Genomic DNA, 27,499 nt, shown 5'->3' with positions numbered 1-27,499 from the left:
GATGCTCACCACGACCTGCGGAATGTCAAATGAAAATTATAATACCCTCCAGCCTTGGTACAGTGCAGGCACGGCTCTTAACTAAACTAGGGACAATGATTTCTAGACACATAGTACTACAGCACCCAGCCCTACGTCTGTGTACACCTCACCAATGTCTCTCCAGCGTCGCCCATGGCTCACAATCTGGTGTGGAGTGAAGGTTCTTCCCAGAAGAGAAAGATGCAAATGAAAGGTACAAGTCATGAGCTTGGTAGTGCTATGGGCTGGGCTGGAGGGATGGGGCAGGTATCAAATGAGGTAATTAGATTCAAGATTCAATTAATTCTCATTGTAATTAAAAGGTGTCATATTACATGAATGAAACTGAAACTGCTCTTTGTCTGCTGTAAGGCAGACAGCTTCGCCATTGGCAGAAATTGCCTGAAGCGCCTCTTAAGTCAGAGAAGGAGAAGCAGAAGAGAGTCCGTGGATTCGCCTCCAGGGCTTCCGCAGCCACATAGAGTCCAGACCATACCATCACCTGTATAAACCAACCTGAGCTCCACCATGGTCATAAACCCTGCAGCATCTTTGGCACCATCTCACATCCTGGTTCCGATATCTGGTACCCTTTCAGGCAGTTTCGAGCAAGTCTCCAGCAGTCTGCAGCCTCTGTGGGCTCCTCGCCTTGAGTCACCAGCAGCCCACTGCAGGCATTGGTCTTTCATCTGCAGAGCCCCTCACAGGTCCACTGCCGTGGTCACCGTCCCATGGGTCATCCTTCTGCTTCTCCTTCCCCGTTTTCTGGTGCCCTGCACCAGTCTTCAGCTCCCCTGGAGTCTGCAAACCCTCATGTCTGCTGCTGATCAGAGGTGCCACCATCTTGGGTGCAGACGCCTCGGTTGCGGGATTTTAAATAAAACTATCGTCGGCTCCTTTAAGGGACCGTTCAAGTGCTGAGCTGACAGCAGCTGCTTGAAGGTTGGAAACCACAGGAGTGCTGTATGTCCATGCCTCACTCTCCACTGGTTCGTACCAGTGGCAGGGCTGTCGTTACACCAGCTTTAGCTTTAGGTGTGCACTAAAATGACCCTCCACAATCCACACTACACTGGCAATCGGTAATCAATGGCCAGGGCTGAAGGATGAGCAGCAGATTTGAGGGCCATAAAGGAATGTGAAGAGCAGGAGGAGGCTGCTTGGGGATGTCCCACCCAGCATCCACACCTCAACTCAGCTGAGTGGAGGAGGCAGACACTGGTGGAGTGGACAAGTGACCCTTGAAAAAACTTATTTTTATAAGATGTCTGCAAAATAAAATTCCCCAAACTGTGTGACAATCTCGAAACACAATCCTTAACCCTAATACTGTGCAGCAATAATCAACTGGGAGAACCCAAATAAAGTGTAGAAACCCCTCACACATGGTACAGGTGAGGTCTGGAAACCCTTCACACACGGTACAGGTGAGGTCTGGAAACCTCTCACATATGGTACAGGTGAGGTCTGGAAACCCCTCACATACAATACAGGTGAGGTCTGGAAACCCCTCAAACACGGTACAGGTGAGGTCTGGAAACCCCTCAAACACGGTACAGGTGAGGTCTGGAAACCCCTCAAGCACGGTACAGGTGAGGTCTGGAAACCCCTCACACATGGTACAGGTGAGGTCTGGAAACCCCTCACACACAGTACAGGTGAGGTCTGGAAACCCCTCACAAATGGTACAGGTGATCTGTGGAAATCCCTCACACACAGTACAGGTGATGTGTAGAAACCCCTCACACATGGTGCAGGTGAGGTCTGGAAACCCCTCACACATGGTACAGGTGAGGTCTGGAAATCCCTCACACACAGTACAGGTGAGGTCTGGAAATCCCTCACACACAGTACAGGTGAGGTCTGGAAACCCCTCACACATGGTACAGGTGATCTGTGGAAATCCCTCACACACAGTACAGGTGAGGTCTGGGAATCCCTCACACACAGTACAGGTGATGTGTAGAAACCCCTCACACATGGTGCAGGTGAGGTCTGGAAATCCCTCACACACAGTACAGGTGAGGTCTGGAAACCCCTCACACATGGTACAGGTGATCTGTGGAAATCCCTCACACACAGTACAGGTGATGTGTAGAAACCCCTCACACATGGTGCAGGTGAGGTCTGGAAACCCCTCACACATGCTACAAGTGAGGTCTGGAAACCCCTCACACATGGTACAGGTGAGGTCTGGAAACCCCTCACACATGGTACAGGTGAGGTCTGGAAATCCCTCACACACAGTACAGGTGAGGTCTGGAAATCCCTCACACACAGTACAGGTGAGGTCTGGAAACCCCTCACACATGGTACAGGTGATCTGTGGAAATCCCTCACACGCAGTACAGGTGAGGTCTGGGAATCCCTCACACACAGTACAGGTGATGTGTAGAAACCCCTCACACATGGTGCAGGTGAGGTCTGGAAATCCCTCACACACAGTGCAGGTGAGGTCTGGAAACCCCTCACACATGGTGCAGGTGATCTGTGGAAATCCCTCACACACAGTACAGGTGATGTGTAGAAACCCCTCACACATGGTGCAGGTGAGGTCTGGAAACCCCTCACACATGCTACAAGTGAGGTCTGGAAACCCCTCACACATGGTACAGGTGAGGTCTGGAAACCCCTCACACATGGTACAGGTGAGGTCTGGAAATCCCTCACACACAGTACAGGTGATGTGTAGAAACCCCTCACACATTGTACAGGTGATGTGTATAAACTTTTCACAGAGTACTATACAGGTACACCCCCACTGAATGAAATACATCAACAATTGATTCCCTGACCCTTATACATTTGTAGCTAGCTGGACCTCAGATTTGCTGATTACACTTGCTTAAATAACCCAGGCTACCCTGAGGAGTTGACTTGACAGTCTAGAATGTGAACCAATGCCTCTACTTTAATTGAAGACTAAGAAAGTTTGGCATAACCCCCCTCTCCCTCAACCACATCTACTGGAGCACTGGGAAAGCACACTTGCTGGATGCCTCACAGTGTTTGACATCATCTGCTCTGGTCAAGATCGAGAAACTGTAGAAGGTGGTGAATGAAGCTTAGAACTTACTTCCCTCCTCCCCTTCATGGTCTCCATTTACATCTCCCACTGCCTGGGAAAGGCAGCCAACGTACTGAAGGACGCTTCCCACCACCCATCAGGAAAAAGCCTTAGGAGTGTGAAAGCATTCACCAACAGTCTTGTTCCCTGTAGTCATTGGGCTCCTGGATAAACCCTATTACAGCACTAACATGCTACCCTTGCTTGGTACTAATTGATATTCTTTCCACTGTTATTTTGCTCTGTAAATTATGCTGTGTGAATGCTGTTTGCAGAACCCATCTTGCTGCACGGAGTATAATGATTCAAACATACTGTAGCAATATGCATATCACATTTGGTAAGACTGACACGTGTTTGTGATGTGGGGATTCCCAGGGCTTCTGGCTCTCCGATGCTGAGACCATGTTTGTGCTCCGTCCGGTCAGGGCCTGTACGTTCCTCTAAGTGATTGTGGGAGCTGCCTTCTTCCCCTTTTCAGTCTCAATCTCAACCATGGCTATCCAAGTATGCATTGTTGTTCTGAGGCAGTGATGGGGAGTGTGCCTTTAAGGGGGTAACACTCTTCTCTGAATACTTCACATCAAACTGTTGTAAGAGAAGCAAGTTGGAAGGGATTCCATTGGGGAAAGATGCCCTGCAACCTTTTTACTATGTTGTTGGTGTTTTATAAAAGGAACAGTGACTGTAAGTGACTCCTACACACTGTTTAGCTACAATTTTTACGGCCAATGCAAAGTGAAAGTAAAAGTTATCTTCTTTGGCTTTTTGAGAACAAATATTCAATGCGTGATAATAGAAAAAATATAAAATTTACTCACTTTCTGAAGCGTTGCAATGTAGAATATCTGTTGTTTCTCTGCAATCAGGAAAAGTAAACAGAATAGAGTTCCACACTTACCAACTCACTATTCTGTCTCCTTGGAGCTCAGAGGAAGCACCTCCCTCAGGAACTAATATAACACTTGATAAGGCCAACTCAATAAGCTTCCCAATTAGCATGGGATCGTGTGATATGGGGATTTGGGTATTTGAGTTACAATCCACGCCAGCCAACAGGAAAATCCCGAGAATGTCTACTTGGATAATCTACTCCTATTTTCTTGTGTTCTCCTGTAAAATGACAATGTTGCCAAGTAAGTAATCAAGGGAAAAGCCAGCTAAGTTGCAGTCCGACACATCCAAAACAAGTCTCTCATCCCACTGAGTCCACATTGACCACCAGGTCTCCATTTACAATCATCATCATAAATCCCATTTTTTATTCTCCACACATTCTCATCAATTCTCCTATTTTGACCACTTATTTACACTTAAAACAGCCAATCCTGCTCATTTTCAGGATGTGGGAGGAATCAGAGCTCCTTAAAAACATCTGAGTGGTCACAGGAGCATCTGCAAACTCCACCAAACAGAGTCAGAGAACAATTATGCAGAATCAGGTTTATTGTCGTGAACATGGGTCACTAAATTTGTTTTGTGGCAGCAGTACCATGCAAAATTACTATGAATCACATTTCCATAAATACAAGATTTAAAGAAAATAATTAGTGCAAAAACGAGGGATAGTGAGATAATGTCTGCAGTTCATTGTCCATTCAGAAATCTGATGGCGAAGGGGAAGAAGCTGTTTTTGTAATGTTGGGTACGTGTCTTAGGCTCCTCTTACCCCCTGAGTGGTGAGGGTCCTTGATAATTGAGGCTGCTTTCTTGAGACACCGTTTCTTGATGACGCTGGCCAAGTTTACAACCTTCTTCAGCCTGTTTCTGTTCCTGTTCATTGGCCTCTCCCTACCAGACAGTGATGCAACCAGTCAGAATGCTCTCCACGGTACACCTGCAGAAATTTGCAAATCTTTGGTGACGTACCAAATCTCCTTAAACTCCTAACAAAATATAGCTGCTGGCGAGCCTTCTTCATGATTACATCAACATGATGGCCCCAGGATGGACCTTCAGAGATGTGGCCACCCAGAAATGTGAAGTTCTTTATTCTCTCCGCTGTTGACCCCTCGATGAGAACTGGTTTGTGTTCTCCTGGCTTCCCCTTCCTGAAGTCCACAATTCCTTATTTTGCTAATGTTGAGTGCAAGGTTGTTGATGTTGCACCACTCAACCAGCTGACTTATCTCCCTCCTGTACATTTCTGTGATGCTGCTGACAACTGTGGTGTCATCAACAAATTTATAGATGGCATTTGTTGATCGCAGAGCCCACCTCACTGACAAAAGGCAAAGGAGGAAAAACCCAACACCCAACCCCAACCCACCAATTTTCCCCTGCAACCGTGTCTGCCTGTCCCGCATCGGACTTGTCAGCCACAAACGAGCCTGCAGCTGACGTGGACATTTACCCCCTCCATAAATCTTCGTCCGCGAAGCCAAGCCAAAGAGAAAGAAGAAAGACAGTACTAAAAGATTCAGTCTTAATTCCTGCAACAATACAGGAACTTAGACCCATACTGAGGTGACACTTCTATTCCACTTCGGTGAGAGATCTGGCCTAAGAGGTGAACGGGTGATGCTTGACAAACAGATTATTTGAAATGTCGGGCTCCTCTTCAGCTGCTTGTATTAGATCACATTTTCCTGCTTGAGAGAATAGAGGTTCTCTGGGATTTCTCATTCTTCACAGACTTGGTGAAGAGTTGGTGGTGGATTTGGAATGTCACATGTTTTTGAGAATATCCTTGAAGCCTCTTTTCTGTCCTGTTGGTCCTAAAATGCCCTGACTGAGCTCGTAAAATGTCTGTTTTAGGAGCAAACACACAGTGTCCTTGTGTGTAATAGGCCGGACGTGCTGGAGAAAACTCAGCAGGACATGCAGAATCCACAGGAAGTAAAGGGTGACCAATATTTCGGACCCGAGACCTTTGTCAAGATATAGGTAAAAGGCAGGCAGGCAGGCACCTGAAGACAATGGTGGGGGAGAAGTGAGGAAGGGGCAGGAGGAGCTACGCAGGCTAACAGGTGGATATAGGTGGGAAGGTAGAAGAGAAAGCAGTGAAAGAGAAGAGAAAACATTGCCAATGGATCGGGAGGATTGTGTGAATGCAGTATATTGCTCGTGGTCTGAGGTTGCAACTTGAGGTTGTCCATGTCCCTGAAGGTGGCTGGAACACCGTGAACTTGTGCCAGGGTTCGGGCTCTTGGCCTTTCAACACTCATTTTGCTGTGTTGGCATATTGGAGACAGTAATGATTGTTGCATTCATCACTGAGGTGGCCCAAAAGGATGGAAAGTGGTGAATGCTTTCCAGGGCCTTGTTGTTAGAGAAATATTGTGGTTGGTCTAGTTAACTGTGATTCTCCACCAAGCTATCGGGTCAGTTTCTCCTTTGCTGGTTTATGCCCTGGAGCAGCCTTTTCCTCCATTGAATTACAGATACCTTCAGCTGTACCTTTGGAATGTAATCCAGGTCTCATCTATGTAGATTATATTACCACATGACCTCTCCACCCCAGCAAATGCACTGACTGCAACAGGGTCACACACAGCCCTCAATGTTAGGCAAACCAGACCTTGCTTTAAATCCGCTTACCCATCCTCTGCCCACAACAAACTCCTCACTTCCATTACCATGCTGATCTTCACAATCTTTGAACAATGTCAATGTCAGTGCAGACATGACGGGACACACGGTCTGCTCCCAATTCTTGTGTTCGAAAAGGATCAGCACAGATCTAGTGGGCCAAAGGGTCTGTTTCTGAACTGTACCACCATATGGCAACTTGTGTTGTGCCAGTCAGCTGGGGAATGAAATTCATGAAATTCAGCATCACCACTGCCCTGGAGCCAACTCTTCTTCCCAGAGATGTCATTAACTTGGTGCCTTCCTCAGGGGGATGGACTACTCCCCCACCCTGCAATGCATGACACATTACTCTGGTCGACCTGCAAGGAAATGTCCCCTCAGTGTACAGAGTGTGCCTGGTGGCACAGCAGGACGCCAGGGATCCCACTGGCCACAGAGAGGTGTGGTTCAACCCCGGGCCTTTCAAGAACCAGGAAGACCAGTGTCCGAGGAACGAAAGCCACTCCCAGCCTGGAGCTCTCTCTCTCCCCCACATCCCACCTCTCCTCATCCCTCCTCCCCATTCCCCTCATCCCTCCTCTTCTCATCCCCCTCATCCTTCCACCCCTTATCACTCCCCACTCATCCCTCTTCCCCTTAATCCCCTTTCATGCCCCCTCTCCCTCCCCCTCATCCCTCCTCTCCTTCATCCCTCATCCCACCTTCCCACTCATCCCCCTCCTTCCCCCTCCCACTCCTCCCCATCTCTCCACCCCTCATCCCTTTACCCCTCCTTCCTCTCATCCCTTCTCCCCCACTTCTCCTTCCTCCCCACTCATCCCTCCTCCTCCCTCTCATCCTTTCTCTGCCTCCCCATTATAAAATTATTGCTAAATGTTGGCAGATGGAGTGGTTAGATATCTACTGAATTTAATTCATATGGATCAAACTGGTTTAATTAAAAAGCAGCCGATAATATTGCCAGATTGATCAGTTTCTTACATTTATCTCAAAAGAACTTTAGATGCTGAGAAGGCTTTTGATAAATTAGAATGAAATTATTTAAGGTTTTAGAAAAATTTGGTTTTGGATTTACATTTATTATTTCAGTTAAAACTTTATATAAAAATCCCTCCGCTAAAGTTGTAAATAATGGACCAATTTCTTCTGCTTTTCCATTGTCTAGATCGAGTAGACAAGAATGTCCTTATCTCCAATCTAGTTTGTTTTAGCAATAGAACCTTTAGCAGTTAATAAGACAAGATTCTAATATTAAGGGTATAAAGGTTAGTCAAGAGAAACACGATTAATTTATTTGCTGCTGATGTTTTGGTTTATATGACAGACCCTATAAATTCTTTGCGTCAAGACCGGAAGAATATGGTGAAATATCGGGTTCTAAGATTAATTGGGACAAAAGTGAAATTATCCCCTTAAAGGTGATTATACTCAATGTAGAGAATTTGTTCGATTTAAGTGGTCAGAGGATGGAATTAAATATTTGGAGACTTTAAAATAGAATGGCTAGAATGAAGGAGAACAGCAAGGAGAAGGTTAGAGTGGAATCAGAGAAAGCTTGTAGACAGTGTTTGAGGGGAGAAAGGCAAGTGATAGGAAAGGAGATGGACAGAGGTTGATTGCAAAAGATCATAAGAGAGCTGTTGGAAAAGATAGGGGCGTACAGGAAGTAAAAAGTGGGAAATGTCTAAAATGCATATATTTTAATGCTAGGAGCATTGTAAGGAAGGTGGATGAGCTGAAGGTATGGATTGACACTTGGAAGTATGACGTGGTAGCGATTAGTGAAACATGGTTACAGGAGGGATGTGACTGGCAGCTAAATATTCCTGGATTTAGTTGCTTTAGGTGTGATAGAACTGGGGGGTGGGGGGGGGGGGCAAGATGGGTGGGGGTTGCACTATTTGTTAGAGAAAATATTATAGCGGTGCTTAGGTGCGATAGAATAGAAGGCTCATCCAGTGAGGCTATTTGGGTGAAACTGAGGAATGGGAAAGGGAAAGTTACAATTATAGGGGTGTATTATAGATCACCGAATGGGGAACATGAATTAGAGGAATAAATTAGTAGCGAGATAGCAGATATTTGTAATAAGCACAGGGTAGTGATTGTGGGGGATTTTAATTTTCTGAATATTGATTGGGAAACCCATTCCGTGAAAGGGCTGGATGGGTTGGAGTTTGTAAAATGTGTGCAGGATAGCTTTTTACATCAATACATGGAGGTACCAACTAGAGAAGAAACTGTGTTGGATTTACTGTTGGGGAATGAGATGGGTCAGGTGACAGAGGTATGTGTAGGGGAGCACTTTGGATCCAGTGATCATAGTGCCATTAGCTTCAAGGTAATTATGGAAAAGGATAGGTCTGGGCCCAGAGTTGAGGTTTTTGAGTGGGGAAAAGCTAGGTTTGATGAGATGCAAAAGGATTTACTAGGGTTGGATTGGGACAATTTGTTTTCTGGGAAGGATGTAATAGAGAAATGGAGTCTTTTAAAGGAAAGGTTTTAAGAGTACAAAATCTTTATAAACCTGTTATGTTCTCCTTCAATTTCTTTATTAGTGGCTGATAATTTAATTTGTACAAGTGGCTTAAATTATTATCTAACCTAATACCTAGGTATCGGATTGCTTGTGTATGCCATTTAAATGGTGATTCTTTTTTATATTCTGTATAATCTGCATTACTCACTGGCAACGCTTCACTTTTATTTGTGTTGATCTTGTACCCTGATATTACCTTCAATTTCTTATGTAGTTCTTTTATTGATATTTCTGGTTCTGTTAAGTATACTACAATGTCATCTGCAAATAAACTGATTTTATATTCCTTCCCCTTTATTTTTATCCCTTTTATTTATTTTCTGTTCTTATCAGTTCTGCCAATGGTTTTATTGCTAAAGTGAACAGTGAGGGAGATAGTGGGCATCCCTGCCTAGTTGACCTACTTAATTTAAATTGGTTTGCTACATATCCATTTACTGTTACCTTCACCAATGGTCCATTATATAATGCTTTAATCCAATTAATATATTTTTCTGGTAGATTGAACCTCTGTAATACTTTGAATAAATAATTCCATACTACACTGTCAAAGACTTTTTCTGTGTCTAAAGCAACAACTTGGAAATCAGAAGAGAGTCTGAGAATACAGCAATGGTACATGGAAATTAATAAATGTATTCCATTGTAAAAAATAACATACAATTAAAAAAATAAAGTCACATTATTTGAACAAATTTGGGAGCCGTATATGGAACATAATAGAGAGGGCTTGCCTTGGACCTCCACCCCCTAAAATGATAAGAAGACAAAATGTCTTGATCCAGTGTGTAAAAGGAGATGACACATTTTTCTTGTTCATTTTCATTGTGTGATGACATTGTTTAAGGGTTTTATTGTATTGTATATGTTGAATGTTCACTGGTTTTGGAGGGGATGGCAAGGGTTGAGGGTAGGTAGGGGGAAAAAAGGGGAGAAAATGCCACTGTGTATATTTAAGAGGGAAATGTTTCTATGTATTTTGGTTGATATGGTTTACAGTGTGAAAAATTAAAAAATATAAAAAAAGAAAGAAATTAGAAAAGCTAAAAGAAGGTATGAGGTGGCTATAGCAAGCAGGGTGAAAATAAATCCAAAGGGTTTCTACAAATATGTAAATAGCAAAAGGAAAGTGAGAGATAAAATTGGTCCAATAGAGAATCAGAAAGGACAACTGTGTGTGGAGCCAAAAGAGATGGGGGAGGTCTTGAAATATTTTCCTCAGTATTTACTGAGGAGAAGGATATTGAACTGTGCAGGGTAAAGGAAGCAAAGGGGGTAAATATGGAGACTATAATGATTAAGAAAGAGGTAGTACTGGAACTTTTGAAACATATAAAGGTGGATAAGTCTCCAGGTCCTGACAGGATTTTCCCCAGGACTTTGAGAAATGTTAGTGAGGAAATAGCGGAGGCTCTGGCAATGATTTTTCAAATGTCATTAGAGACGGGTATAGTGCCGGAGGATTGGCGCATTGTGCTTGTGGTTCCTTTGTTTAAAAAGGGTTCGAGGAGCAAGCTTAGCAATTATTGTAAGTTTGACATCTGTGGTAGGTAAATTGGTGGAAAGCATTCTTAGAGATAGTATATATAAGTATATGGAGGGACAGGGTCTGATCAGGGACACTCAACACGGATTTGTGCATGGAAGGTTGTGTTTGACCAATGTTGAATTTTTTGAAGAGGTGACTAGGAATGTTGATGAGGGTAGAGCAGTGAATGTTGTCTCTATGGACTTCAGTAAGACTTTTGATAAGGTTCCACATGGGAGTTTAGTTAGGAAAGCTAGGTCCTTGGGTATTAATTTGGAGATAGTCAAATGGATTCAACAGTGGCTGGAAGAAAGGTGCCAGAGAGTAGTAGTAGATAATTGTTTGTCAGGGTGGAGGCTGGTGACAAGCGGTGTACTTCAGGGTTCAGTATTGGGACCATTGCTGTTTGTCATATATATTAATGATCTGGAGGATGGGGCAGTAAATTGGATCTAAATATGCAGATGATACTAAAATAGGGGGAATTGTGGATGATGAAGAGGGTTTTCAAAGATTGCAGAGGGATTTAAACTGCTTAGAGGAGTGGGCAGAAAGATGGCAGATGGAGTTTAATGCTGTTAAGTGTGAGGTGCTTCATTTTGGAAAGAATAATCAAAGCAAGACACAAGTGGTAAATGGGAGGGCGTTGAAGAATGCAGTGGAGTGGAAAGATCTAGGAATAACGGTGTATTGTTCCCTGAAGGTAGGAGTGCATGTGGATAGGGTGGTGAAGAAGGCCTTTAGTATGCTTGCCTATATAAATCAGTGCATAGAATATAGGAGTTGGGAAGTAATGATGAAACTGTACAAGGCACTGGTGAGGCCAAATTTAGAGTACTGTGTGAAGTTCTGGTCACCGGTTTATAGGAAGGATATTAACAAGATAGAGAGAGTGCAGAGAAGATTTACAAAAATGTTGCCTGGGTTTTAGCATCTGGAATACAAGGAAAGATTGAGCAAATTAGGTCTTTATTCCTTGGAACATAGAAGGCTGAGAGGGGATTTGATAGAGGTGTTTATGATAATGAAGGGGATAGATAGAGTTGATGTGGAAAGGCTTTTCCCATTGAGAGTAGGAGAGATGGATACAAGAGGTCATGGGTTGTGAGTTGACGGGCATAGGTTTAGGAGTAACATGAGGGGGAACTTCTTTACTCAGAGAGTGGTTACTGTGTGGAATGGGCTTCCAGGAAAGGTGGTGGAGGCAGGGTCAATTTTGTCATTTAAGAAAGAGTTAGATGAGTATATGGATGGGAGGGGGATGGAGGGATATAGGCAGAGTGCTGGTAAGTAGGATTAGAGGAGGGTACTTGGATCAGTGCAGACTAGAAGGGCCAAATTGGCCTGTTTCCGTGCTGTAATTGTTATATGGTTATATGGTTAATAATTTATATAAATTGAATTATTTACCTTTACTTAATAAAATGAAAGAAGATTTGGACAGATGGAATAGTTTGCCTATAACCCTAGAAGGTAGAATGAATTGTATAAACAATGAATATATTTCTTTTTCAGTCAATTCCCTGTGGATGCCCCAAATAAAATTTTTTAAGGATTTACATTCGAGTATTAGAAAGTTTTTATGGAAAAGGAAGATGGCGAGAGTGTTTGGAAAAATTGACTTGGAAGTTTGAATTATGAGGTTTACAACTTCCCCATGTTAAGAATTATTGTTAGGCAGCTCAATTGAAATTCATTTATGTGATGTTTCATGTAGATAAATCTCCAGCCTGGGTTAAATTAGAATCGACTAAAATAGGAGAAAACTGTGAGAAGGATTTTATTTACAAGTGGAATTCAAAATTGTTAGTAGGAAGTAGAGATATGCCTGTTTTGAAACATTTGATTGAATTATGGATTAAAATAGATTATGAAATAAGTTGAAAAGGTTTGATTTCTCTAAAAATGCCTTTATATCAAAATAGACTTCTTCCTTTTTCCGTGGATAATCAATTCTTGTAGGTTTGGAGTTGAATGGGGATTAAGAAAATAGAAGGCTGTTTTGAAGCTTGAAAATGTATTACTTTTGAATGAATGAAGGAAAAATTTAATGTCGCAAATAACACTTTTTTAGAAACATTGAAACATAGAAACAGAAGATAGGAGCAGTAGGTCATTCAACCCTTCGAGCCTGCTCCACCATTCAACGAGATCATGGCTGATCTTAAAGTTCAGTACCCCGTCCCCGCCTTCTCTCCGTAACCTTTAATACCCTTATACTGAAGAAATATATCTAATTCCCTCTTAAATATATTTAATGAACCTGCCTCTACTGCCCTCTGTGGCAATGAATTCCACAGATTCACCACCCTCTGGGTCAAGAAATTCCTCCTCATCTCGGTCCTAAATGGTTTGCCTATTTTCCTCAAACCATGGCCCCGGGTTCTGGATTTTCCCATCCTTGGAAACATCCCATCTGCATCCATTCTGTCCAGTCCTGCCAGAATTTTATAGGTCTCTATGAGATCCCCTCTCAATCTTCTAAACTCCAGGGAGTACAATCCCAATTTGCGCAATCTTTCCTCATAAGTCATTCCTGCCATTCCAAGTATCAGCCTGGTGAATCGCCTCCGCACTCCCTCCATTGCAAGAATATCCTTCCTTAGATAAGGTGACCAAAACTGCACACAATACTCCAGGTGGGGTCTCACCAAGGCCCTGTACAGCTGCAGTAAGGTATCCTTGTTCCTATACTCAAACCCTCTTGATATGAAGACCAACATACCATTTGCCTTTTTAACCGCCTGCTGTACCTATATGCTCGTCTTCAGAGACTGGTGTACAAGTACCCCTAGATCTCTCTGCACTTCCCCATCTCTTAATCTATTGCCATTCAAATAGTAATCTGCCCTCCGGTTTGTATTACCAAAGTGGATAACCTCACATTTATCCACATTGTAGTGCATTTGCCATGTATTTGCCCAGTCCCTCAATTTATCCAAATCACACTGGAGCTTCCTGACCCCCTCTTCCATGCACACAACCCCTCCGAGCTTAGTGTCATCTGCAAATTTGGAGATATTACATCCAATCCCCTCATCTAGATCATTAATGTAAATTGTGAACAGCTGGGGTTCCTGTACAGATCCCTTTGGCACCCCACTGGTCACTGTCTGCCACTCAGAAAATGAGCCATTTATCCCAACTCTCTGTCTTCTACCTGCCAGCCAGTTCTCAATCCACATCAATACTTTGCCCCCAATCCCATGAGCCTTAATTTTGTAAGCTAGTCGTTTATGCAGGACTTTATCAAAGGCCTTTTGGAAGTTCAGGTACACCACATCCACTGGCTCTCCCCCATCTATTTTACCTGTCACCAATAGATCCAATAGATTTGTCATGCACGATTTACCTTTTGTAAATCCATGTTGACTCTGTCCGATCCCTTTTCTGCTAGTCATATGCTCCGCTATTACATCCTTAATAATGGATTCCATCATTTTGCCCACTACTGATGTAAGGCTCACCGGCCTATAATTCCCCTCTTTTTCTCTACCCCCCTTTTTAAATAGTGGGGTAACATTAGCTACCCTCCAATCCATGGGTACTGATCCTGAGTCTATCGAGTTCTGGAAAATAATTCTTAAAGCATCTGCTATCTGAATGGCCACTTCCTTAAGTACCCTAGGATGTAGATTATCAGGCCCTTGGGATTTATCTGCCTTCAATCCAATCAATTTCCCCAAGACCATGTCCTTAGAGATACTGATTTCTATCAGTTCCTCCCTTGCATTAGTCTCTATGTTTCCAACATCCTTGGGAGGTTATTTGTCTCCTCTCTTGTAAAAACAGAACTAAAGTAAGAATTTAATTGGTCTGCCATTTCCTTATTCCCCATTATATATTCCCCTGATTCCGACTGCAAAGGACCTACTCTGGATTTCACCAATCTTTTCCTCTTGACATATTTATAAAAGCTTTTACAGTTGGTTTTTATATTTGCCGCAAGCTTACTTTCGTAATTTATTTTTGCTCTCTTGATTAATCCCTTTGTCCTCCTTTGGTGCATCTTGAACTGCTCCCAGTCTTCGGTTGTGGTACTTTTTTTGGCCAATTGATATGCTCTCTCTTTGGACCTAATGCTGTCTCTAATTTCCCTTGTTATCCACGGTTGAGTCACCTTTTTTGGTTTATTTTTATGCCAAACCGATATAAACGATTTTTGCAATTTCTCCATTAGATCTGTGAATGCTTTCCATTGTCTATCCACAGTCAACTCCCCCATAAACACCACCCAATCAATCTTACTCAACTCCCGTCTCATACCATCATAATTCCCTTTATTTAAATTCAGGACCTTAGTCTCGGTTTTAATTTCATCACTCTCCATGTCGAGTGAGAATTTGATCATATTGTGATCGCTCCTACCCAAAGGGCCTCGTACAACAAGATTGTTGATTAGCCCCTTATCATTGCATAATACCCAATCTAAAATGGCCTGCTCCCGAGTTGGTTCCTCGACATATTGGTCTAGATAACTGTCCCGTAAACATTCAAGGAATTCCTCCTCCTCAGTATTTTTACTAATTTGGCTAGACCAATCTATATGCAAATTAAAGTCTCCCATGATGACAGCTGTTCCCTTATTGCACGCTTTTCTAATTTCTCTTTTAATGCCTTCCCTCACCTCTACACTACTATTTTGAGGCCTATATACCACCCCCACTAACGTTTTCCGTCCCTTGCTATTCCTCAGTTCTACCCATATAGATTCCGCATCTTCCGAGTTGATATCCTTTCTGTCAATCGTGTCGGTCCCTTCTCTCACCATCAATACTACCCCACCCCCTTTTCTTTCTTGCCGATCCCTCCTAAATATCGTATACCCCGGGATGTTAAGTTCCCAGGCTTGCCCTCCCTGCAGCCATGTTTCTGTAATCCCAATCAAATCATATTTGTTTATCTCAATTTCCACAGCTAATTCATCTACCTTGTTCCGAATGCTTCTTGCATTAAGATATAAACCCAACAGATTTGCTTTTTTCACCCTCGTTGCTCTTTCTGATTTTTTACTTTCGCTGCCTAACCTAACTTTTCCTGTTTTATCTTTTCTGTCCTTTGCCCTATCATACAGGTTCCCACCCCCCCTGCCAAATTAGTTTAAACCGTACCCAACGCTGTACCAAACCTAGCTGGCAATATATTGACCCCTTTTGGGTTTAGGTGTAACCCATCCTTCTTGTAGAGGTCATGCCTTCCCCAAATGAGATCCCAATGATCCAAGAAGCCAAAACCCTGTCCTTTACACCAGCCCCTCAGCCACACATTCATTTTTCTTAACCTTCCATTTTTGTCCTCAGTTGCACTTGGCACAGGTAGCAAACCAGAGATCACCACCCTGGCTATCCTATTTCTTAGTTTCTGTCCTAGCTCTCTGTAATCCTTTTTCAGTACTTCCTCCTTTTTATCTATGTCATTGGTACCCACATGTACCAAGACATCAGGCTGTTCGCCTTCCCCTTTTAGAATACCCTGGACCCGATTTGAGATATCCCGCACCCTTGCACCAGGGAGGCAGCACACCATGCGGGCATACCTATCTGGCTCACAGAATCTCCTGTCTGTTATTAGCAGTTTTTTTGGTTGGTTAATTAGGTCCTAATTAGATATAACCTGGAGAGAATGTATTAGAATTATTGAATAAGTTCAATGATGTATAAATTAGTTCAAAAAGAAGCTCCTAAATTAGGAATTCATAATTGAGATTAAGATGGGAGGTTGATTTAAATAGACAAATAGATGAAAATGACTGGATTCAATATTGTAAAGATAATATGACAAAAAAATTATTAATGCTGGGTTTCGACAGGTTCAATATTAATTTTTGCATCAATTATACTTAACTTCTCAAAAATTAAACAAATTGAACCCAACATTATCAGATCTATGTTTTGGATGTGGTCAGGAAGTTGGCTCGTTTTTGCATTCTACTTGGAAGTGTCCAAGAATAAAACCTTTTTGGTTCGAGGTAGGAAATGATTTGGAGAAAATATTAGGAGTTAAACTCCCATAGGACTGTATGTTATTTTTGTTGGGAATTATTCCACTATTGAGAAGGGACTGTTGTCTATAATACTTGCTCTGATGTAAATCTCAGTACCACTCATTGTGATATTTACTGACCACAATCCTCTGGTGTTTCTAAATAAAATGAAGAATAAAAAGAGAAGATTGTTAAACTAAAGTTTAATATTGCAAGAATATAATCTGAATTTGAATTTAAGTGGAATTAGAGGAGGGTACATAATTCAAATATAATTTGAATTCATCATATCAAAGGTAATGTAATAGCGGATTGTTTGTCAAGATGTTAAAATTGAACATGTAAATAAATATAAACTCTCAACATTGGGATACATTGTTATAACATGCTACATATTGTGTATTGTTGTTGTGGATGTCATCGTACAACAAATCTCTCTCTGAAAACTGTACGAGAACCTTCTTGAGTGGTAAACATTTACCTTTCGAGCGCCAAAGCCTGGTGAACTTTATAAATGTTAAATTCTGTGCACCGTATAAGAATTGCCTGCAAGCAGTCAACTTGGAGGAATGAGAAGTGAGATTGGACTGTGAACCATATAACTTTTCTGAACTTACATACACATTACATATACTTGCACTTAGAATTAGAACGGGGTTAAGTTAGGTTAAGTAAGTCAATAGAGATAAGTTAAAGTTTGATACTATTTTCATGTTTAAAGATAATTAAAAGTAACTTTTGTTGAGGTAACCATTTGTCTTGGTGAATATCTATTGCTGCTGGGTTTATGGGTCCTCTGGGCTCGTAACAATGGTCTCATACACTGCCAGGCTAGGACCACCTGCAAATTGGAGGAACACAACCTGGGCACCCTCCACACAGATGGCAATAACATCGACTTCTCTGGCTTTTATTAACCCCACCTCCACACCAGTGCTCACCCCTCCTTCTTCCTCCATTGCCTTTCCCTGCTGTGGTGATATGTTCCCTGTATGTGGGCTACACCACTAGGTCACCACCCCTGGTGACCTTGTATATAAAGCAGTCCAGAGCTACAGCCCAGCCTTCCAGGTTTGTCTTGCAGAGAGACAAGACCTCTGAGTGTACATATTAGTTTATTAAATTGTACTGACAATAACCACAAAAGCAGTGCGAGTATAAGACAACTTTAATAAACTAATATGTACACTCAGAGGTCTTGACTCTCTGCAAGACAAACCTGGAAGGCTAGACTGTAGCTCTGGACTGCTTTATATACAAGATCACCGGGCTGACCTCCGGTGACCTAGTGGTGTAATTACATATCACCACACCCGACCCCCTCTCTCTCTCCACTTCACTCTGTCTCCTTTCACGAGCCAAAATCAATTCTCGCATTTCCTCTCATCAGATCCATTTACTGCCCTTGGTTGGTCTGGTCTCCTCCCCCAGTCAGCTTTGTCTTTACTCTGAATCTTCCTGATCTCTGCTTATTCTTTGCTTATTCCTTGGAAGGCTCGGGCCCGAAATATCAGGGAATATATCTTTACCTCCTATAGATGCTGCAAGACCCAGCTGAGTTCCTTCAGCATTTCTGTGTGTTTTTATGACAATACACAATGGCCTCTGTGATTGAAAGTACAGGTTTCTCTGAGCAAAATATAATAACAATTCTTGGGTTGTGCGATGTTACTGCAGAAATCCAAGAGTGATTCTTACCTGAATGGGCAGAGGGTATGGTGTTGGAGATACCATGCAATGCCATTTTCTGTTGCTGGGTGTAGTTCTGACATCAATCAGTCACAAACCATTTGGAGTTTCATCACGCTGCTAGTTCTGCTGCTGCACTCTTTCCTCAGCTGGCTTTTGTGGTGATATGTAATGACACCACTAGGTCACCAGGGATCATCCCGGTGACCTTGTCTATAAAGCAGTCCGGAGCTACAGCCCAGCCTTCCAGGTTTGTCTTGCAGAGAGACCTCTTAGTGTACATATTAGTTTATTAAAGCTGTCTTATACTCACACTGCTGGTGTGGTTATTGTCAGTACAGCTTTGCTGCCAATTCTAGAATTCTTTCTCTTACTTGTTATCGGAGAAATTTCATCAAAATAGTCCTTGGCTTCTGATCCGGTGAAGGCTTCAGCCTTTGAGCTCGATGGGCCCTTTCTATTTCACTGTCTCCTTGAAAATAATTTTCCCCAAAAGTCTCTGGAATCCAACGTTGTAAAAATTGTTTAATATATTCACCTTCATCCCCTTCTATCAGTTCAAAATCTTAACATTATTTCTTTGGCTGAAACTCTCAGATAATGGCTTATTCATCATTACCATAGCTTCCAAACTATCCTCCATCTCATCCACCCTTTCTTGAACAATTTGAGACTCCATATTAATACTTTGAACTTTTTCTTCCATTTCTTGATTTTCTTTTTTTTAAACTATTTCACATACTGTGTTAACCTTTAACTCTGACTTCCTAATATTAACTCCTCTATAATCATTTTAACAGAGCCTTTAAATTTGCTTTTTAATTCTCTTTCCTTCTTCTTCAATTGATTTTTCTGAGCTTTGATCTTCACCTTTCCCTTCAATTTCTTCCTCTTCAGAAGTTATCTCCGATGTCTTCATGGCTCATTTCTTCAAAGGCCTTCCGGGTTCGTCCCATTGCCTCCGCTGATGCAGAAGCGCTGCCGACTGCCAGGAGGCCAACTTGGAGGCTCTCTTTGTACGGAGAGACTTCTTCACTTCAGGTCCCAGCTTCTAGGCCCTTCTTTTTCTTCTCCTTGTTTTTCTTAAGCCCTCTCCGTTGTTTCTTCAGTGTCCTTATCCTTTTTTGGAGACATCTTAACTTTTTTCTCCAGTCTATTAGCAATCTTTTAAATTAGTTTTAATCATTCCTTTCATTTCGTTCTCTCTTCTTTTTAAACTTTTCTTGGGAAAGCCAGATTTTACGTCTTGGGTCTACGTCATCACGTGATGTCCCCTCTGCCACTGCCCTCTTGAAGGAACAGAAATGCTCACCTGCTCTAGAGCTGGAGGATGCTGTGCACCATGAAACTGGCTCCTCTTTACCCACTGAGGCTTCTACTGACCCCTACTGTCATCTCACAACTTAGAAAACTCCTGACACTGGATACTTGCAATTGATACTGCCAATTTGCGGGAACTGCAATGAGCTAGTGACGCAAACAGGAACATGAAAAATAGGCAGAAGGAAAGGCCATTTGGCCCTTTGAATTTCTTTCTACCACCTCCCTCAATCATTGAAATTATTCTCTCCTTTTCTGGTTTTCCTATTGAAGTGGATAATTTCACATTTATCCCTTGTTAACTGGAAGATTATCCAACAGGATTATCAGACAGGAAGCTGGTCAGAACAAAGTTTCCATGTACTTGTACTGGAGGGTTATCTGAACACCCAGGTAGGGAGCAGATTAAGAGTCATTTTCCCATGCCAATCAAGGTCAGACTCACCCACAAGTAAAGACAACGTTGTAAAAATTGTTGAATATATTCACCTTCCAATTAGTCCTCATCCTCACCCGAGGTCACATGGGCCTACCTGGATTGGCCCCTTAGTTGGCTGCAGGAAACAGACAGCACAGGGGCTCGTTCACTCTCTTTTCCCCTTGGATGAACCCTGAGCTCCACTCCAGGTTGTGAGCCATGGCTGATGCTGAAGAACCGATTACAAAGTGTGTGGTGGCAAAGGGTGGGTTGGGGGGGGGGCTGTGGTGGTGCATACTCATTGTTTTTAATAGTTCATTTGTGCCTTTTGTTATGTATATATACGCCTGCAGGCATATGATGTCATCATGCTGGGTGTAATGATGTCATCACTCATGTATACAGTCTGGTGCAGGGAACCATTTTAGATTTGTATTGAACAATGAACAAAGCATTATGTCTCTGTGAGTAGTTATTTCTAAACATCAAATACATGAAAGATTGGCGACAAGGATCAAAACGGACCTCCTCATAGCTCCAGACATTGGAGTGAAGATTTAAATAGGAAATGCAAAATTGTGGACCCCACAATCTCAGTCAAAGAGACAAAGAGAAAAGAACAAAGCCAAAATGGCGGAGTCAGAGTTTGGAAAGTTCGTGGACTCTGAAGAAAACTTGATTGACTATGGAGAAAGATTTGATCATTACTGTGTTGCTGACACGGTTCTTTTTAATCGAAAACAGTTGCAATTTATAAGCCAAATGGGAATTAAAACATTTCAACTGATAAAATCTCTGATAGCACCTGAAACACCAGGACAAAAACTGATGCAGAGTTGTGTAGGGGCACATCTAAGTCCCAAACCACCTGATATGGCAAAAATACAATTTTATTACAGATGTATCAGTAACCAAACTTTCATGACATAGTGAGTTTGGTGCATTTTTAAACAAAACATGAAGTGACCAATTGGTAATGGGTTTAACAGACCACAGTGCCAGATAACAATTACAAATTTTAAAGGACGTAACACTTAATTCAGCATATGATACAGCTTTGGGTTTTGAGAGGGCCGATAATAACTTGGACATCTTCCAAGGCGAACCACTAGTGGTGGGCAGATATTCCCGCCAAGAATGCTTTTGCTGTGGAAAAAGCAAATACACTCCTAATAAGTGTTATTTCAGAAGATCTAGATGTCAGCTATGTGACAAAGAGGGGCACGTCAGAGTCAAGTGTCTGAGAAACAAAGGTAAAAAGGATAAAAAGAAAAAATTGAGATATGAAAAGCATCCCAGCGGAGTAAGAACGGTGGAGGAGAAGGATGAAAGTCCTGGCACTGAAACAAACGACTTGGAAGACAAGACAGTAAAAGTCATGTATGTTCACAGATTAAAGGATAGAAAATCAGAATTCTACGTCAAGCTGAAAATCAACAATGAACCTCTTCGAATGGAGTTGGACATAGGGGCAGCAGTTTCATTAATGCCATTAAATTTAAAACCACAACCATTGAAGAGGCCGACATGGTGTTAAAAACGGTCACAGGGGAGAAAGTCTGGAAAATACAATATAAACATGAAATATAAAGAACAAACACCAAAATGATTACCTCTATATATCGTGGACACCAAGGGGCCGGCATTGTTCAGAAGAAACTGGTGATCACATATTCAACCTGATTGGATGGAAATTGGATCCATAATGAACTTATGCTTGGAAGATAAGGGCAAGCCAAAACTGGAGCAAGTTCTCAAAATTTACCAGTTGGTTTTCCAAAAAAGCCTAGGAAAAATTCAAGGAGTCCAGGCGAAACTACACCTCAAATCAGGTGTTGATCCTAAGTTTTTTTAAGCCCAGAACAGTACCGTTTTCAATAAAATGGAAAACTGTAACGGAACTTAACAGAATAAAATACAAGGGAATACTGGAACAAATCCAATACAGTGATTGGGCAGCTCCCATCTTGCCAGTGTGAAAATCCAAAGGAGAAATCCAAATTTGTGGTGTTTCCAAAGTCACCATTAACCAGGCTCTGCAGATACCTGAACATCCTATGCGCAGAGCAGAAGAATTATTCCAGGCCCTGCATGGGGGAAAGAAATTCACCAAGCTGGATTTATCACAAGCATGCCAATAAATAGAAATGGATGAAGACTCAAAGAAATATGTGGCAATCAATACTCAATCAATACCTGAATGCCATATGGAATATCTGCAGCCCCATCAATATTTCAAGCGGTCTTGGACAAATTATTACATGCTATTAATGTAGGATGTTACCTCGATGACATTATAATTACAAGTCAAGACGACTCTGAATACCCATCCAACCTAGAAAGGGTCCTAACGCGTCTGCAGCAAGCAAACATCAGTCTGCAACAGGACAAGTGTGTATTTTTGGTACCTTCCATAACATATCTAGGTTTTACAATTAACAGTAAAGAATGAACAATGGACATCACTGGTACCGAAGCTGTCTGGAGAGCCGAGCCAGATAACAATTACTAAGTATAAAGGACGTAACACTTAATTCAGCATATGATACAGCTTTGGGCTTTGAGAGGGCCGATAACAACTTGGACATCTTCCAAGGCAAACCACTAGTGGTGGGCAGATATTCCCGCCAAGAATGCTTTTGCTGTGGAAAAAGCAACTACACTCCTAATAAGTGTTATTTCAGAAGATCTAGATGTCAGCTATGTGACAAAGAGGGGCACGTCAGAGTCAAGTGTCTGAGAAACAAAGGTAAAAAGGATAAAAAGAAAGAATTGAGATATGAAAAGCATCCCAGCGGAGCAAGAACGGTGGAGGAGAAGGATGAAAGTCCTGGCACTGAAACAAACGATTTGGACTGGGAAGACAAGACCGAACAAGCCCGAGCTGAATTGCAGTCATTTCTGGGTTTGGTTAACCCTCAATGAAAGCACATCCCAAATAAATCAATTCAGTGCAGCCTGCTCAACCAATGGTTAAGGAAAGATCAGAAATGGTGCTGGAATGAAGAGACTAGCAATGTGGATCACTTGAAAGACTTACCAACATCAAGCAACAATGTTCTCATCCACTATTACCCAAACAAAGCATCCACCCTGCTGGTGGATGCTCGCCAGTAGGATTAGGAGTGGTATTGTCACAGGTAACGAAAAAAGGGGAAAAACAGGTGGCTTATGCCCAGTCTTTGATGACTTATGAATGTAATTACACACAAAAAGAAGGGCTTGCCATAGTATTTGGTGTCAAATGATTTCACCAATACGTATATGGTAGGAAATTTACCTTAGTTACAGATAAAAAACCACTAAGTTTGATTCTTGACCCTAAAAAGGGGATTCCAGTGCCAGCTGCAATAAGAATTGCTCGCCGCATTTGATTATGATTTAAAACATAACTAGCAACACAAAATGGCCATGCCAATGCCCTATCTCGCTTACTTCTACTGAAAACTGAACAGAAAGACAAGATCATTAGATGGACAGTGGAGGCTACAGCTATTAATCAAGAACAACTTCACTACTTACCCATAATGGCAAAAACGATCAGCAAAGAAATGCAAGAAGTAACACTATCAAAGGTTCTATATTTCACATTAAATGGGTAGCCCAAGGCTGAAGCTTCCACAGAAGAATTAAACCCTAATTACACAAGATGCAATGAAATATCAATTGAAGAAAGTTGTTTATTGTGGGGAACAAGAACAATTATTCCTACAAAATGACTAGAGCTCCACAACAACCACCCAGGGATGGTTCAGATGAAAGCGTTGGCACGTGTGCATGTCTGGTGGCCCTCCATAAGCATTGATATTGAACAAATGGTAAGGTCTAGCATTTGTCAAGATATGAAACCCACAGCCCCTCAATCTGAAGCTAACCCATAGAAATGGCCATCACAACCATGACACAGAATTCTCATTGATTTCACTGGAAGAAAACTTCCTCACTGTTGTCAATGCACATTCCAAATGGCCAGTGGTATCACACGTGACAAAAACAACAACAGGCCGGATAATTGAAAAACTCCGAAGTATATTTACATGGATTACCTATTGAATAAGTTTCCGTTAATGGTCCACAGTTCGTATTGGAGGCTTTTAAGATATTCCTACATGATGACAGTATTCGAAACATCTTGTCAGCACTTTCCCATCCAAGCACTAATGGGGAAGCAGAAGGCCATGAAAACTACTAAATGTACCATGGAGTCACAAAATTGCGGATTTCCTGATAGGATATAGAAACACGCCGCACTCTACCACCAACTGAATTGAGGTAAAACACAGGATTCTGCTAACACTGTGATTAAGTGAAGAAAACACACAAATGCTGGAGAAACTCAGCAGGTCAAATAGTGCCTTTATGTAGCAAAGGTAAAGATACATCAGCAATGTTTCGGGCTGGAGCCCTTCATCAAGGTGTGGGGGAACTTGAGAAATGTCTGAACAAAAAGGGGAAGGAGGGAGGGGTGGTGGTGAGGTAAGGAGATGATAGGTGGAGGAGGGAGAGAGGAGTCTAGGTTGGGTGGAGAGAAAAAGGAAGGAGGAACTGGAATAACTAGTTAAAGTGGGGGGTGAAGGGGGGGGGGGAAGGAAAGCTTATTAGTGGAATGCAGTTCATGCCCTGAGGTTGGAGAGTGCCCAAACGAAAAATGACGTGTTGTTCCTCCAATCTTCGAGTGGTCAGGGTTGGGTAGTGTGAAAGGCAATGGAGAGACATGTGAATTTGAGACTGTGACTCAAAATTGAAATGGTTGGCTATGGGGAGGTCGCTTTGGTTGCAGACAGAGAAGGAGGTGCTGGGTGAAGCGATTTTCTAATCTGCGACCCGTCTCTCCGATGTAGAGAAGGCCACAGCAGATGCACTAAATGCAGTAAATGAGTTATTTGGAGGTATAGGTGAAGTGTCCCTGAAAGGTCTGTTTGGGACCTCAGACTGTGGTGAGGGAGGAGGTGTGGGTGCAGGTATTACACTTCCTACGACCACAGTGGAAGGTGCCATGGAGGGGGGGATAGGTGGGGAGGTAAGAGTACACAAGGGAGTCACGGAGGGAGTGATGTGACAGAGTATATTTACGTGTTTGGGAGATAAATTTGGAAAGGTTTGTCCGAGCAAGTCACACACAAACACTTCAAATTTGCAGGAGCTTTCGCAAGAGTGCTCAGACACATGCTGACTGTTATTTGAAAAAGGCAACAAATGTAACAACAGGCAGTAGCAGCTTTGTCTGGAAAACAGAACTTACTGTCTGGAGGGTCATGTGATCTTTGCAGGCAGAGAGCAGAAAAAAAAGCCGGCTTTGCTCTCAGAGTGGAGGGAGTGAGAGAGAGAGAGAGAGAGAGAGAGAGAGAGAGAGAGACACACACACACACACATACAGACAACGGTTCTATAGGAACAAGCTGGCGAGCTTTGTAAGTCGGCCTGGTCAAAGGAGAGGACTGGCTGTCCAGTGTTTCCTTTGGAATAGGAAAAACAGAAAGGAACTCTGTGGTGACCTGAAACAAGAAAAACTCTCTGAAAATCAAAAAGAACCCTTCTGAGTGATAACCATTTACCTGTTAAGCACCAAAGCCTGGTGAACTTTATAAATGTTAACTTCTGTGCACAGAACGAGAATTGCTGCAACCAATGAGAATGGACTGTGAACTAAATAACTTTGCTGAACTTACACACACCTGTGCTTAGAATTAGATGGGGGTTAAGTAGGTTAAGTGAGTCAATAGAGTTAAGTTAAAGTTTGATTCTATTTTCATGTTCAAAGATAATTAAAAGCAACTTTTGTTTAAGTAACCCTTTGTCATGGTGCATATCTGTTGCTGCTGGTCTTTGGGGTCCTCTGGACTTGTAACAGTGGTCCCTACAGAAGGCTGAGAGGGGAAGAGAAGGAAAAATGTGTCTGGAGGTGGGGTCCTGTAGTAAGTGTGGAAAATGTGTTGGATGCTGAATTAATGTAACTTAAGAACAAGATTTCCCACAGTACACTTGAACACCAGCCTCCACATAGAATAATCCACGCCTCCAAGTAAATCTACCAAATCTCTAGAAACGGGAGACCAGTACTGGTACGAGACTATTGGGGCAGAAGGAATTTGTGGGTGAGAGGGGTTATTCTTAAAAAACCAAATACCTGTTCTTGTTCTTGATGCACTATCAATAAAGACTAGAATTATAGGCTTTTATTTACAATAAACTTGAAGGTCATTCTGTCCTATGACCCAGGCCTTCTGAGGAGGGTTTATGGTTTTGGAGCCTTTATACAGGGTCAAGAGGGAGGAGCCATAATTCCAGTCACAGAGCGGGGTGGAGCCAGATTAATGAGAGTACAACACATTCACCCCTCATTTTATTTATTATGTCTAGCGGGGTGACATGGGGCACAAAGTCTTACAAAAGTCTTACAGGTTGAGTCTGTCCAGCAGCCTGGACGTCCATTGTGACGGGCGGGGAGTCAGTTGTTCTGCTGTAGCTGGGACCGTCATTTCATCCTGAATCTCCAGCACTATGTCGACCTGCTGGGGGTGCGACGGCTTGACTGGAGTGAGGGGGTGGGGACCGGGCTAGGATGCCATGGTATGTAAGGCATGTCCATGGGAGGGAAGGGTGTTGTTTGGTGGGTATGCCCCTGCATGCGCGAGGTCCCAGATGGAGACAGTTTCCTCGTGCCCATCTGTCTAGGCCACATACACATATTGGGGGTTCGCAATGCGGAGCTGGACCCTTTCGATCAGTGGGTCAGTTTTATGGACCCTCGCGTGTTTCTGTAGCAGGTCTGGCCCCGGGGACATCAATAAGGATGGCAGAGTGTTCCCCGACGCGGACTTCCTGGGGAAGGAGAAAATTTATTAGTGAGAGGTAGCATTGATGACAGTTAATAACAGCAACCTGATTGCATGGAGCGCCTCAGGAAAAACCTCCTGCCAATGAGAGACTGGCAGCCCCCTGGTCTTAAGGGCAATGAAGATGTCCTTGCACATGGTGGCATTTTCCCTCTCCACCTGGCTGTTCCCTCAGGATTTATATCTAGTGGTCCTGCTGGTGGTGATACCTCTGGCCAGCAGGTATTGACTTAGCTCCTTACTCATGAACGAGGACCCCCAGTTATTGTGGACATATGACGAGTACCTGAACAGGGTGATCAAATTGTGCACTGTCCTGATGACTGTGGTGGTGGTCATATCTGGGCAGGGGATGGCATAGGAGAGCCATGAATACTCATTGATGACCATGAGGAAATAAACATTGCAGTTGGTGGAGGGAAGGGTACCCTTGAAATCCATAGGTGTTTGAAAGGTTGTATGGCTTTCACCAGGTGCGCATTAACGATTGGTCTTTGGGGTCCTCTGGACTCCGCGCAGACCCACCTGTCCCTGGTCATGTCTCCGACATCCCCGATGGTGTAT

General features: G+C 42.7%; 1 protein-coding gene across 6 annotated transcripts in view; it reads right to left on the bottom strand.

The window, feature by feature from the left end:
* Window positions 1–27,499, bottom strand: part of LOC138758824 (hexosaminidase D-like) — a 124,085-nt gene that overhangs the window by 75,170 nt on the left and 21,416 nt on the right. For 2 of the 6 annotated variants that reach the window (XM_069928236.1, XM_069928241.1), the window contains exon 1: window positions 153–244. The exons of 2 other annotated variants lie outside the window; for them this stretch is intronic. In XM_069928236.1, the coding sequence (XP_069784337.1) occupies window positions 153–176 (24 nt within the window). In that variant the 5' untranslated portion in view covers window positions 177–244. Of the gene's footprint in view, window positions 1–152; window positions 245–3,909; window positions 3,948–3,989; window positions 4,175–27,499 lie in introns of those variants that run through there. 2 more of the 6 variants (XM_069928239.1, XM_069928240.1) reach the window with 2 other exon arrangements.

Source organism: Narcine bancroftii, chromosome 3, assembly GCF_036971445.1.
Source record: "Narcine bancroftii isolate sNarBan1 chromosome 3, sNarBan1.hap1, whole genome shotgun sequence".
NCBI classification, from domain to species: Eukaryota; Metazoa; Chordata; class Chondrichthyes; order Torpediniformes; family Narcinidae; genus Narcine; species Narcine bancroftii.
This window is presented reverse-complemented; position numbering and strand designations above follow the sequence as displayed.